This window comes from Cimex lectularius, unplaced genomic scaffold, assembly GCF_000648675.2.
Source record: "Cimex lectularius strain Harlan isolate CLEC.00 unplaced genomic scaffold, Clec_2.1 scaffold304, whole genome shotgun sequence".
Lineage (NCBI taxonomy): Eukaryota > Metazoa > Arthropoda > Insecta > Hemiptera > Cimicidae > Cimex > Cimex lectularius.
In genome coordinates, this window is record NW_019392948.1 from 66,236 (window position 1) to 82,624 (window position 16,389).

The following is a 16,389-nucleotide window of genomic DNA, read 5'->3' on the forward strand; positions in this document are numbered from 1 at the left end:
CAATTGCGTGAATTTCAGCTGGAAAGGTTCTGGTTTTTTTCCATTTCCCATCCAATTTTCCACGGGCTCTGAATAATGGTTTTGCGGGTAAGATCTTAGATCTATTACGAACCAGCAGATATTTCCTTTCTTAACGGAGGTGTTTTATTTTTTCCCACTTAGCCACGTTTATCTGGAATTGCGGGTAACATCTTAGATCTATTACGAACCAGCAGATAGTTCCTTTCTTAACGGAGGAGTTTTCTTTTTTCCCACTTAGACACGTTTATCTGGAAGTTTTGTTTAAATTCAACATACTGTTCAGATCGGTCCTAGAGACCATGAATATCTGATGTTTTATATTATTGATTAATATTTGATACAGATATGCCACTAATAATCTGCAAACTTATTAGATCGAGGGTAAAATCGACTGGAGTTGCCTTAAACGTAGCAAGACACAAGTATGGTTGCTAGAATCACTGCAAATATTGATAAAATAAACACACTACCTTTCCCAAAATATATCAAACAGTTAGGCAATATTTGTTTATTACTGGGAAAATCGATCGTAGAATCCATTTGCGTATAGACGAACAAGGCGTCTATGTTGACTCACTCGGTACACCTAAAGATGGCGCAAAAGTATCGGTTTTCGCCGACAGGTAGTATTACCTTTCCACTCCATATTTTGAGTAAGGTATTGCAATGAACAGAGCAAACAAAAAACTGAGTTCAAAGGTGAAAGAAATTTGTAGACGAAAGAAAGAGCGGACAGAAGGATCGACCATGAAATGGATGAGTACAGAAAATAATAATTAATCAGACGAAGAAAGAAAAAAGCGATCAACTATTAGTCTCATGAGACAGTTTCTTCATGAAAGAAAGGAGATTCCCAAATGTATGTAAACAGCAATATTTGTTTTTTCCGACAAAATCAGTCCCGCCAGTAAATGCTCCAGTCAAGATTTTGACAAAACCAGATGGAGTCCTTAAAGGGTTAATAAAAAACCTTACAACTTATTTCTATGGTATATTAGAAAAAGAAATCGGCAATTTTCTTCACTCCGCATGATTTCTGTGGGGGCAATTTTTTTATTGGTGTTCATGTTGGATTAAAATACACAGTACAACTCTTTCTTTCATTTTCTTCCTTTCCCGTTTTCGTTCATCTATAGTAGCTTTACAAAATTTAACTTTTTGATTTTCTTGATGATTAATACTGAAGTAGTAAAACGATTTCCCAGACTAACTGGGTACGGGGCACTTTTACCGTAGTTCTAGTAATTTTTCATCTTTTATGTCTTGTAAATCTATACAAGACGTTCCTTACGTTTATTGATAATTCAAAAATCCACACTCCTCTTATTTGTAGTAGTTTTATACTTTATTCTGTTCTATTAGTACCTTACAATGTAAATGGTTTCGATACATGAGAGTATCGATCCCATCATTCCGATTGTAATACGGTATGATACTTTTCTTTTGAAACCAGACTCCTTGGTACGGCCAAAATTGGCCCGGAGAAGCCCTCGTTGTTCAGTTAATTTAGTCGAATCCCATTTTGTTGCAATTTACATAACACGGGCACGGAGAAATTCGAGCAATTCAAGCAGTACTTCAGTTGTACGTAACAGAAGCCAAATGTTGCACGCCTTAACAATTGCAAAATTCAGTTACTCCGATTTCATTAATCTCTTTACCCCTTAATGTTATTTCTTTAGCTGTCTGATATCTGAAATATATAATCGTCTAGATATTCTGGAACAATTTTGCAAAAAAAAAATATCTAGTATCGAGAGGAAGAAATGTTTGGTTAAGCATGCTAAACCAAGCGTTTTAGTCGAGACGTTTTAATGATGAGAATGACAATTTCTGATAATGAACCATTCGAATGTTTAATCAATCTAAGACTATCGCCCACAATTGGCTCCAAATTATACTGCAAGTAACGAAGAAATCTAATTTCGAAAGCCGATGACAAAGCCAAAAATGTTGACATCAGACGCATACTTGCGGATTTTGATGTAACGAAACGTGTTTTACCTTTACGCCATATTTCGTGAGAAAATAGTTAATATTTTATAATAGTAATTAAAATTTCTTTGCATTCATAAAAGTATTTTTTTTCAAACGTTCGACGAAGTACTAGCTACGACAGATGTGATCAAAAACTTTTTTTTCCTATTTAACTCCAACACAAAATAGTTATGTACATGGTTCAGTATAAATTCTCCAGAACGACATCACCATGATCAGTACGTTTCGTAACAATTATTTTGTTTTTGTAAAATTTCGTTTTAGGTTGGCGGAGTTGAAACGTGTAGCTTGGTCATCCATACTGGAAACTTAAAATACTGCAAATAATGGGCCAAAGAAAATGGTCAGAAACGCCTAATGCCAAAGAATTTGACTATTTTAATCATTTTTCTACAAGCACATAAAATCGTTATTTACATACGGTTAGAACTTTTGTACAAAAATTAATGAATGTATTACAAGTAATTAACAAATGAAAAGAACTCATCATGCTATCAACATTTATACCAATTAAATTCATTATTTTCGTGGTCCGCTTGACCAATCAGCATCTTACGATTAATTAAGGTTTTCAGTTGAGACAAAAAAGTCAATGGCACGAGCGGGAGTCGAACTCACGATCTTCGGTTTGATACGCCGCTGCTCTACCACTTGAAAGATGACAAAAAGGAGGGCAAATTCAAAAAGGTGTGGTTGAGATGGGAAGTTGGTGTCCGAATGGATCGAGGTCACGATAGATCAAGTGGGAGAGCAGCGGCGTATGTAGCCGAAGATCGTGTGTTCGAATCCCGCTCGTCCCATTGACTTTTTTATTTCAACTGAAAACCTTAATTAATTGTAATTTATACCAATAATCATTACAATGTTTCCACACAATATGGTGTTATTTACAATAATATTTAAGAATAGAAGAATTAAATAATTGTAAGTGAGGGATGCCATTTGCGGAGAACATCATTCTATCTAGCGGCGAGTTTTGCCACAGTTAATATTTTGGCTTGGAATATAGAAGGTCTTATGCTAACAGAGCTGATAAGGAGTAGTGGAGAAGTAAATATTACTTAGAAGTTGAGGACAGTCAATGTATGAATTAATAATTTTAAAAAGGGTTAGTAAGTCGAAGGGTAATCTGCGTGTTTTTAGGGGGATTAAGTATAACTGTAATTGAAACTGGTTATAATCGGGAAAGTTTATTCCTAGCTTAATTACAACCATTCTTAAAAATTTATTTTGTACTCTCTGAAGTTTCTGATTTGGATTAGCAGTGCACGGATTCGAGACTGTAGAACAATATTCAAGTGAAGATATCACCGTAGAAGAATATAATGCCATGGAATTTACTTCTAAATCTTTTGAATATTGTGAAATAAAAGCCTAGCGCTTTTAAACTTGGGGATTTTATTTTATCAATATATGTATTAAACTCTATTGTGTAATTGAAGGTTACACTAATATCATTTGTGATGATTTTTGAGGACAAATAGGAGCTGTTTATGTTCTAATTGTAAGTGATGCAAGAATTAGATCTATAGGAACTTATTTATTACGTTTCGTGGTCCGCTTGACCAAATAAATTCTTTTCAATTAATTAATCCTTATGTTAGGTTTTGGTTGGGATAAAAAATAAAAAATAAAATAAAATTTAGTATAAATTGTTTTCAATGCGCCGTAGATGAAGTGAATTTAAGTGAGCTTGAAGCAGTCGGCAATCCTCATTAGAATTAATTGTTCTTAATATTTTTAGGTCGTCAACAGAAGTTAATAAAAATATTGAGCAATGGTGGGGAGTGACGAGCAACTTGTGGAACACCGGAAGATAGGCTCAGAACGGTATTCTCCTATTTTTACTGCTTTGTTTCGATGTGACAAATATCGGGTTGTCCGGAAAATAATGCAGGATTTTAAGTTTTCATTAAAAAAAATCTATATAAAATATTCTGTTTACGTTTACAGGATTACTCATTTGTATGAATGTCAACACTTATTAATCCTCTTCCAAATGATATTGTTTGTTTACCTCTGTAGCATTCCGCTACTTGGAAATAATTCAGTCATCCTTATAATGTCAAAGCGAGAATTTCGTACGATTTTCTTTTACGAGTTTAAACTCGGCCGAAGCGGAGCCCAAACGGCTAGAAACATTAACCAAGTCTGGGGCGAGGGTTGTGTTAATGAGTGCACTGTGCAAAGGTGGTTTAAAAAATTTCGGGAGGGAGATTTCAGCCTTGAAGATGAAGAAGGTCGTGGAAGGCCTTCCTCTCTTAATGATGATGTTCTGCGATCAGTGGTGGAAGAAAACCCCAAAACAACTGTTCGAGAACTTGCAGAGCAACTCAAAGTCAGTAAAACGACCGTCGCTGACCACCTCAAGGCGATTGGAAAAGTGAAAAAACTCGAAAATTGGGTTCCACACTCATTAAACGATCGCCAAAAAATCAGCGCTTTGATGTTTGTGCATCACTTCTTTGTCGAAACAAAAATGACCCATTTCTGGCCAGAATTGTTACATGTGACGAAAAGTGGATTCTCTACGATAACACTAGACGTTCTGGACAGTGGCTCGACAAAGGAGAAGCTCCAATACATTTTCCAAAGCCCCCAACTCATCAAAAAAAGGTAATGGTTACGGTATGGTGGGCTTCATTTGGTTTAATACACTACAGCTTCTTAAATCCTGGCGAAACCATCAATGCTGAATCATACTGTAACCAAATTAATACCATGCATCAGAAATTGGCAGTAATGAAGCCCTCTTTGGTCAATCGGAAAGGGCCCATTTTGTTGCATGACAACGCTCGACCACATGTGTCACGTGTAACGTCACAAAAATTATTGGAGCTTGGCTATGAAACTTTGCCTCACCCACCCTACTCTCCGGACCTCTCGCCTACTGACTACCATTTTTTTAGACACCTGGACCACTACTTACAACACATAATATTCAAAAATCAAACGGAACTGGAAAATGCATTTATTGACTTTATCAATTCTAAAAATTCTGAATTCTACTCAGACGGAATTAATAAGTTACCAACACGTTGGGAGAAATGTATTGAGAGTATGGGAAATTATTTTGATTAAAGAACATTGCTTTAAAGTAACTAGTTTCTTTTTTTTTGTTTAATACCAAAATCCTGCATTATTTTCCGGACAACCCAATAGTTTGAAAACCAAGATAATAGAAGACACCTACTGCTTTAAGTTTTCAAATTAACATTTTATGGACAACTGTGTGTCGAATGCCGTTGAGAGATCTTTGAAGAGGATATTTGTTTTATATATATATATATATATATATATATATATATATATATATATATATATTGTTATATTGTTTTTAATGGACCACATAATTTTTAATCTGCATTCTTTCAGAAAGTGTTCTTCGATATTAAAAGAAATAACAGTAAGAATGCACGATGTTAGGGTTATAAACAGAGATAGGATTGATAAGCAAACGATGCTGTGGATTATTATTCATAAATAAGGATGAATGGTTTTTTAAAACATTTTTTTAAACTATGAAATAAACACAAGTTTGCCATCTGCAACGACGTCAAAACTAGGTTCAGAACAAGGAATGACAAACATGTTGCGTTGTAAAATCATATTCTCTAAGTTTTCAATATGCTTTTTTGATAAAAAAAAAAAAAGGGCATAGTCAAATAGTGAGGCGTCAAGGATCTAAAAAGGCAACTTAATTTCTGAAAATTCAGCCATTGTGTAAAACGGAATCATTGTGTTTTCATTCAATAAAACTGATTTCCGATTGCCGGTAAAGCCGTTATCTTTAAGGATCTTAATTGTGGCTTATTCTCCAAAATTTATTACATTCGAAATGGGGCTTAAATTTTCGAGTGATTCAGAATCAGAAATTAGCATTACCATCATTAAAACCTCTAGAATAAAACGCTTGGTTTCGCATGCTCAATCCTACATCTTTCCCAATGGATGGAACTGCCCAACTAATCCAGTTTTTTTCTAAATTGTTTCAAAATACCACGAATAATAATAATTTTTTGCAATATCTAAGATCTAAAATTATGACGGTATAGGGTAAAATTTAATGAGATCGTAATACATTTACACATCAATAAAATTGGGTACCATGATTGGCAGTTCTAAAATAATTTGAAACCATCTGGAATCCTATTTTCCTGTACAACATAAACAACAAATGAGTAGTGTTAAGTGACCGTTAATTGATGATTATATGGACGTCGTGAGATGCGGTCTGGTGTGACGTAGGTTTTTGAATAATATTTTCTTTATCGTGCCAACGTTTCGAACTTTATTGAAATCATCTTCAGGGCTCAAAGTATTTGTTTTCGGTGTAGATGTCTCATTCTTGTCTTTCGTGTTGAGAGTGCCGAATGCAACACGATATACAAGAATGACACATCTACACCGAAAACAAATACTCTGAGCCCTGAAGATGATTTCAATAAAGTTCGAAACGTTGGCACGATAAATAAAATATTATTCTAAAACCTACGTCACACCAGACCGCCTCTCATGACCTCCAAATAATCATAAACAACAAATTGACTGATATAATATATGGTGTATTATTATATTTCTGAATCTAGTATAACCAAGCCAATTTTAATTGAAATCAGTGATCCCACGTCAGTAGCCTCTCCAAATATTTTTTTGTAATTGTTCTCATCCTCTTGTTTTTTGTTTTGTTTTTTTAATTTAACATGATATTATTGAAGAATGAGCGGAGATAAATGATCGTTAACTGTTTTCGTGAAAATAGCATTTTTTTGCAGTTTACAGAGAAAAACCTAATTTTTCATGTCTTAGTCCGCATATATCAGAACTTTAAAATATTTTAAAATTACGCTAAATTATGCACTTACTGGCCGTGAAGAGATATTTGGCTCTGAACCCTCGTGCGTGACGGGAAGAGTGCACGCCTATAAAGTGGATGAGAAGCCTTGGACCGTTTGACATGATCGGCCTGGGGACGGTTACACCGCAATAGCTGTCGATCTTCTCCACCCTCCCGTCCAGGACGACGTAGGCGACAACTGAATCCACCCCTTCGCAGCTGAAAAGAAGAAACAATCTCTCAAAATTGACCCTTTGTCGGATTACCCCGTACAGATGGAAAAAATAGCTGGCACTCTTGAAACGTTTATTTTCAAAATGCTTTCACTCCGTGTAACAACTTCGTCCATTCTTGCAACAACTCTTCCAATTATATTTGCCATAGTTCAATAACCTTTGAAAGATAATAACCAGAAAATCTCCTTTTTCGGAAGACTAGTTGCAATTATTTCCTGGCATTTTACCGACCAGACTAGACCAGACCTTTCCTCACTATCCAATGAACGAAATGATTGAGTAAATATTGGCAAAATTATAACACTGTAGTAGAATTTAATGAATTATACTTATTTCTAACAATATTCGATTTATATGAAAAGATTTGGATCATTTAAAAATTAAAACTCGTTTTACTTAATAAATAAACACATTAAAATATCAAAGCCGCCGTTCACTAAATTACGATACACCCTTAGATTAATTTACCATGATCTAAATTTCTTAAATATCTTAAACAATAGTAAGAAACTAGAGGGTTTGTCCCAAAATTAATGTCCGTTTGTCTGAAATGGGTCTCTTACGGCGTTCCACCGACGCTGCCACTTTCTTTGAATTATATTTTTTATTTTATTGCAATTTTAGTATCAATAGGTCAGATTGCTGGGGTTAGGCCCGAAGGTAAGGACGCCCTTGCCTAATGCCGCCTCGCATGGATTATTCTTAATTAGGTGAGGATAACCATTCCTCTACGAATCCGAGCTTCCGGTGGGCAAGTGCCAAAACCAGGTCTCTAGATATCGTCAGTGTTTTTGATGCTTAAAAACTTCTCTGCTGGTTCAGCTCGCTATCGCTGCCAATTTCTTTTATTGCATTTTTAGCGTCACGAGGCCGGATCGAGGTAGTGAAGCCCAAAGGTTGGGACTCCCGGCCATAGGCGTCTCGTCCGCTTCTTAGTTTTCATCCAGACCAATTTGTCCATGTTCCGAATCAGTTATCCACATTTTGCGGGTTACCACCAAGAGTACACAGAGCCATCGTTTTCGAGAATACCCGACGCGCATTCCAAATCCCATAAATTTCCGCCGTATAAAACCTCCAGTGCGGTGGAGCGACCAACGAAAAGTACACCTTTCCGGAAAACGCCACACTATTACAACACGTTCAAAGAACTTATTTTTAGTTCTGTAAAGGTATGGTAGAATAGCCGAGTCGGTTGACACAACGGACCTGTACCTATACCGGAAGTACCTAGGGCGTAGTTGGAAAGTCAAATACCGTTCGCAGTGTCATCCCTGCCTCGGTAAGGCGTCTACTACGTTCATGTTAGGGTTATAGTTGCTAGATTATTCAACTAGTACTAGGACATCTTAGGATCGTACCCGATAGCGAAAGTCCCGGTTTAGGAAGGAGCCCAGCAAAAGCTGCTCTCTCAGAACCTTGCAGCAATGCTGGTCAAAGCACTTGTTTAAGTAAGGAAAACGATCCAATAAAAAGTCAATCGAGCTTCCTTTACTGGTATTTATATAGAAGAAAGTAACAAGTAACAACAAAGTAACAATGATTTAAATGTTTGTCAGCACAATCATACATGTTATTTCATGTAAAGATATGACTAACCCTTCGTTTTAAAAACTCTACTTGAAAACAAGTTTTAATAAAAATTAATAGAACGTGTACAAATTGCATTTACGTGACATTGCAAAAGCGACGTATTTATGAAATACGTTTAAAAAGTAATGCGTGTGTGTGAGTTATTGCCGGTGGGAAAAGGAACAAAGAATGCTATTTGTTAAATCTGAGCTAAAATATATTACACACGCTAGCATCGAAATTTAAGCGATGCAATATATTACACACGAAATTCATTTATGTGAAAATAATAATATTACAAAATAAGGCATGGAAAATTCGAAATTATTTATAATGATAATTTAATTTGCATTTATGAATTACTACCTAGTATTATTAACGTTAGTATTTCTCTTTTAATTATATGCGCTACCGTACTATACATTTTTGGCTAAACATTTACTTCTTTGTGAAACAATCGAAATTGCAATTAAAGAATTCTTTCCGTTATATTTCAATTGAACACAGTAAAATTTTCCTTGCTTTTATTGAATATTACTCTAACATTCCAATTCTTCGAAGAAAGAGGTTTGTTTTAATCCGTATGTTCGTGATATTTTTCTGTGCCTCAGGGGGTGTTGAGAGTAAATATATTTATTAGCGTGTATGTTTAGTACAGAATATTTAGTACCCGTCGACTTTCAATTAGATTTGTTATATAATAGGTGTAAAGGGTGATGTAGGAATATCAAACCAAGAGTACTCCACCACCCTAAATTAGTGAATGGTATACAAATAAGAAAATGATTGATGAGAGAGTGAATGGGTTTGGATCTAGGACCTGATTGCCCAACACCGATGGCTGGAAGGAAATCACCGAGGTCTGAACCCGTTCTTCCACGCCGAGGTAGGTGATTCACAAAACCTGACGGTAATTTATCGTAAATTACAAAACCTGGAATTGCCAGTGCACTAGGAGAAGTAATAGGCTCAACGTGGTGGTGACGGCAAAGTGAGAGTACCATCAAAATAATATTATTTCCAGTATTATTCAAATTTTGCAAATAAAAGTTGCCAATGCACGGGAATCTGGTCTTTAGTCTTGTTTACTTAAACGGTCCTATTTTCTGACAATTTATTCAACGGTCAAATTTTTACGAGATTTTTCAACAATAATGATTGAGTATTCCCTTAACATCGACTAACGTATTATCATTATGTTATTACTATCATTTTGCAAACGAGATTATACTCACTCTTTAGGCTGTTGCGCTGGCATGAAAAGGGAAAAATCAGTGAATACCAACTGAACTCTTTGCCTCCCAGTCGCTGTGAATTCGTACTGGCAGGAAGTACCCGGAGGATAATGTCCTGGAAATCCTGGCGATGTGATGCTCCCGTTAATTGTCACCTCGCTGCTCAGCTTCACATCGCAACTAGATCCTGAAAACCGTAAAAACGATCATTAAAACAACATTTGCATCGATAAAAACGTCTGCCAAGTGGTGGGCTGAATAGCTCTCATGTTAAGAGAGCCCAGAGTAAAATGGAAAGAACTTTTGGTATTACAAAAACATTACCAGCATATTAATATTTTAACATTTTATAAAAATTAACGAATTCGAATGTACATAATTAATAATCAATTTAATATCATATCCTACTTTCACTTAATTAATCTTTTTATGAATTGTATTGGTTGAAATGAAAAGGCTCAAAATCACGAGTGGGATTCGAACCGACGACCTTCGCCGCTGCACTAACCACTTGAGCTACAGTAATAACTCGGACACCAACTCCCCATCACAACCTACCTTTCGAATTTTCTTTCCTTTTTACCAATTTTCAAATGTCGTATAATCAGGATCCGATTCTCGGCGACACATGAAATAGTCACGGAGAGCTTTCGTGAAGATATACTTCGTTTTACTTATTAAATCAATTACATTTCGTGGTCTGATTGACCAAATAACTTCTTTCAATTAATTAATCTTTTTATGAAAGGTATTGGTTGAACATAGCCGAAGGTCGTGGGTTCGAATCCCGCTCGTCACACTACCTTTTTCATTTCAACCAATACCTTTCAGAAAAAGATTATGTTTTTCTTTTTTATTACTCAATCCTTTTAAAATGGATAGACATAACTTAATTTTTATTAACTTTAATATAATTACGACATTTTTGGTGTATTAGTTTTTCACACCCACGATACGTGTTTATAGAATTACCCGTATTTTGAATGTGTCGTGCATTGATCCGCTGTGAATTGTAATTTTTGATTTCCCTTCATTTGTATGTTTTCAATTTGGTCATGCTTGTTAACTTGTTTTTAACGGTTTTCACCTAATGTTTTTATTGATGTTATTATATTTTGCCTGTTCTGTTTCGGGGCTGCGTCTCTGTTAGAACTATGTAATAAATGAATAAATATTATTACCAATCAGAGTCACATGAGCTATGCTGGGATTCGAATCTAGATCCGCTAGAGTAGCAAATAATGAGTTATTACTCGACCGTGGTAGCGTTCCATTAAAAAAAAAGAAAAAAAACTATTATCGATGGCTAAATATCGACGCGAGAAAAATTGTTTTTTTGTTTTTTTTTATTATACTGTGTAGCTCCTGGTTAAAAAGAGGCATTTTGGCATAAATTACTTTATATTGTTTGCTTTATCAAGAAAATAATTATGAATAAACAATGTACCAAAACAACCTAATTATATTAAGGGTTTGGGCTTATTGGAGAAAGCAGAAAATAGTTACATTTTGCTATTATTTTTTAATTTTAATAAACAAGGATATATTAGTATGAAAGTTATTAGAATTAAAATATAATTTGGATAATTGTAAAAAAATAAGTCTTTATTTGTGCGTACACAATATGTTAATATTTGTCCAATATGTATAATTTAAAATAAATCAAAAGTTTACACTGTACCTAGAAGCCCTATTTAAAAAAATGTACATGTGTGAATCATTAATATTCATATATTCATTTCGTGTGAAATGAGATCTCCTTCATTCACCTCTCCGAGAATGTGTTCGTTGAACCTCACCAAACATAAAAAACATTGAGGGACAATGATGGTAAAAGTAACTATATGACGCATCTTATATAGAAAACAATCATGATCACTCAACAATTCAAATAAACGAAATCAATAGACTACGTACAAAAAGTAAAACTAAATAAACTTCGAATCCAGATCTACTAGAGTAGCAAATAATGAGTTATCACTCGGCCTTGGTGGCGGTCTATTTAAAAAAAAACTATTATCGATGGCAAAATATCGACGCGAGAAAAATCGATTTTTTATATGACTGAATAGCTCCTGATTAAAACAGGTATTTTAAACAGAAATTATCTTATATTCCTTGCTTTATCGAGTGAATAATTATGAATAAACAATGTACCAAAATAAACCTAATTATATTAAGGGTTTTGACGTATTGGAGAAAGGAGAAAATAGTTACCTTTTGCTATTATTTTCTAATTTTAATAAGGCCGGTTATGAAAGTTATTAGAATTATAATATAATTTGGATAATTGATTAAAATTAAATCTTTTTTTGTGCGTACACAATTTGTTATTGTAAAAATGTACACGTGTGAATCATTAATATTCATATATTCATTTCATGATGAAACGAGATCTCCTTTATTCTCCGCTCCAAGAATGTGTTTGTTGAACCTCACCAAACATAAAAACATTGAGGGACAATGATGCTAAATATAACTACATGACTCATCTTATAGAAAACAATCACGATCACTCACTCAACAATACAAAAAACATAAAATCAATAGACTACGTACAAAAAGTAAAACTAAGTAAACTTGTTTTTAACGGTTTTCACCTAATGTTTTTATTGATATTATTATATTTTGATTGTTCTGCGTCCCTGTTAGAACTATGTAATAAATGAATAAATATTATTAACAATCAGAGTTACATGGACTATGCTGGGATTCGAATCCAGATCTGCTAGAGTAGCAAATAATGAATTATCACTCGGCCTTAGTGGCGGTCCATTAAAAAAACTAGTATCGATGGCAAAATATCGACGCAAGAAATAACATTTTTTTATTTGACTTGGTTAAAAAGAACTTGGTTAAAAAGAGGCATTTTAGGCAGAAATTATCTTATATTGCTTGCTTTACTGAGAGAATAATTATAAATAAACAATATCCCTAAACAAACCTAATTATATTGAAGGTTTTGACTTATTGGAGAAAGCAGAAAATAGTTACCTTTTCCTATTATTTTCTAATTTTAATAAGCACGGTTATATTAATATGAAAGTAATTAGAATTAGAATATAATTTGGATAATTGTTTAATATTAAGTCTTCATTTCTGCGTACACAATTTGTTAATATTTGTCCGATGTATAATTTGAAAGAAATCAAAAGTTTACACCGTATCAAGAAACCTAATTTACAAAAAAATGTACACGTGTGAATCATTAATATTCATTTCCTGGTGAAAACGAGATCTCCTTCATTCGTCCCTCCGAGAATGTGTTTGTTGAACTACACCAAACATAAATTGCTATCGGTGTATTGGAAAAAATGAGTATTTGCCGGCCGGCAAAGGGGAAAAAGTTGTTTAAAAGTCCATACATCACAAGCTTAAACTCTCACACCGCCAAGTGGCCGCTTCGTAGAAAAGAGGGGAGCAAGGTTCAGCCGAATTTATAGCGACTGGAAACACTATACGTAATTGCGTTACATCATATATATATATATATATATATATATATGTTAATATCCAATAAATTCAATACTTATCGGGACAAATATAACGGTTATCTTATTTTCTTGGATAAACATATAGTAGTGTTCTTTAAAACGGCGGATTGATCAAACTGGCAATTATCATTTATATTGTATCACTGAACGTTTTTAACCTTTCCTCCAATTATTCTTTACTGCTTTAAACATCTTGTGATTTATTTAAAATAATAAATACACCGGTTCGTTGAAGGAGATTCACTTTGATCTCCGTAAATTAACATCTGGAATGTCTGACGAGCACACCAGACGGCTAAGTCAATAAAACAAGTTGTACTTACTGGAACTTTGTCAAACTACTTAATACAAGCACTTCATCACATTTTATTAATTGTGTTTGCATCGCAGATTATTACGTACATTTAACTGTATTAATATATTTTTTATTTTAAAAAATATTAATCGTTCAAAAAAGGAAGTTTCAATTAAATGTTTCTATATAACAAATCGTAGAAATACAAAACAAACAAAACTAATTAATATTTTTCTTAGATGTTTGTAAATAATTAATATTTTTATAAAATATTTGTTCTTTAACATTAATAATTTAACCTTTTACTAACTTTTGAACGTACAAGTTGTTTGATAATGTAGCATGTATAATCATATTAATAAATAACAAGGATATAGTATAGAAGAACAAAAACTATATCTATATAAAAAGTATTTATCATAGATAGCGTAAATTCTATTCATATTTAATTTGCACAAAATGAACAAAGAATTCACCATAATAATAATTGAATTAAATTAATTAAATTTCTATTGTGATAAAAATAAAATCGTTAGTCTCTAAGATGTTTTGCATTTCCAAAATGATTCTACGTTCCTAAATTCTTAGTTTGCTATTTTATTCATCATTACGATGGGAAATACTATTAAATGATATTGGAAAAATTTATAACAGTTAATCTTTTAATTTACACCAAATAATTATATTTTTCTGATGTTGATTAAAGCTTTGTAACTATTTTAAATTCTATTACATTATTATTTTTTTTACCAGCCAAATATGAAAACTTACAAAATTAACACATACATAAAAATGTCAACAGACGTAATTACCAACATCAAAGACATACAAATTAGAATTATCACCAAACAAATATTTATTTGACCAACAATCTTATAACTATCAACGTCGACGGACAGTACGACATTCACTGCAAAACTGGGAGAATGAATGCGCACAATTATGAAGAAAATACTGATCGAACAAAACACCATTATCTTAAAATGTAAAGGATGGTTCTACTTTCAGAATTCTGTGAGTAGAACCATCCTTTCATAATTAAACCGGATCACGAACACTCTCCCTACTTCAACTATTTCTAACATCTTTAGCCACACACCAGAAATTGTTTTTTTTTTTTTTTTTCAAAAGTTTGAAGAGAAATACTAACACACAACTGTTCAAAAAACAACATCAACCTAATATATTACATTGTTGACATATTCCCTACAATAGACGTCAACAACAACATCAACATCATAAACCTTTTAACACAAAAACTTACAATTTACGACAAAACAAAAAAACAATGATATTAGAAATGTTTTAGTCCAAACATCTACTAATACTGACAACTAACTACCAGTCGATCAAGCAGAAAACCAAATATTCATAGCATCATACAACCCGTCTCATTTCACCCCCCAGTGAAACAAATTGACTGCACTAAAATACATAACTGACAGACTAAAAACAGAACCACTTACTAAATAGAACTACGAAAACGAACAAAAAAAAAAGTCATAAGCACAATAATGCCTAACAAACATAATCAACAAAATAAAAAACAAACAGAAACTATTTCGACCATATTCCATAAAAATTGTCTGAATTACGAATATTTAACAAATAAGACATTAAAAATAAAACAACATTAACAGACACAACCAGAAATCTACTAAGATCAAACATTGGCAAAACCGACCCACTTAACAAAAGTAATATACATATATGACATAACATGCAAATTCGGAGAGAAATAAATCAAACAGGTAGTACAAAAGATAAAAACAAATTTAAAAATATATTGAGGGACGATGATGGTAAATAAAACTACATGACTCATCTTATAGAAAATAATAATGGGCAATCAACAATGCAAATAAATTCTCTATTTTTCGTGATCCGCTTGACCAATTATAATACAAATACAATACAAATAAAAATGAAATCAATAGATTACGTACAAAAAGTATTAATTGAAAATTTATAAAACTGTAATTGTAAGATATACACAAACATAGGACATTTAGCAGTAAAAAAATCATAAATTAACAACCAAACATACACCATTTAACCCATTCAAAACACTGCACAAATTACAAAAAAAAACCGACTTTCATTAGGGCTACCCGAAAAAAATTAATACGGCAAAGGCATCGACAAAAAAAGATTCACCGATACCCAGTAACTTACTAAGTCATTATAGCCCTCTCAGAAAGTACATAGAACCAACACTAAAGATGGCAAATTTCCAATACATAACTAACCATAACCATAACTAACAATAAATAATCAATACATTAAGAATTCGCAGACCACGATGATCGGTAACAACCAAATAATTTTTTCGTTTAATGTAAAATACATTACAAGGTGTTAGATAGTAAATATATTTGTATAGTCAAAACCAAATCGTCCAAATTAGAAAAATAAACAGTTCATAGATTGTCAAATTTCAAGAAATTTCATGTAAAGAAAATACAGTTATATGGTTCAAATATTTAAAAAATACAACACGACATGATTTTTATATCAAATTTTGTTCAACAGAAAATTACGAAGTAATGCTTTACTTTTCCTTAAAAGACAAAATGGGTGTTTCGAAAAGTAATGAACAATAAATCATTTGTAAAGTTTGAAATGTTTATTCTGTAGAATCATGTGAAAGGAAAACCACTTTTAAGGGTGGGCTAGAATTTGTGAGAATATCTTTGTTATT

General features: G+C 33.0%; 1 protein-coding gene across 2 annotated transcripts in view; it reads right to left on the bottom strand.

Annotated features, from left to right (window-relative positions):
- Positions 1–16,389, bottom strand: part of LOC106669466 (suppressor of lurcher protein 1-like) — a 186,559-nt gene that overhangs the window by 34,224 nt on the left and 135,946 nt on the right. For both annotated transcript variants that reach the window (XM_024229450.1, XM_024229449.1), the window contains exons 10-11: positions 9,900–10,086; positions 6,885–7,075 (exon numbers count right to left, since the gene is read on the bottom strand). In XM_024229450.1, coding sequence (XP_024085218.1) covers positions 6,885–7,075; positions 9,900–10,086 — 378 coding nt within the window. The remainder of the gene's footprint in view (positions 1–6,884; positions 7,076–9,899; positions 10,087–16,389) is intronic.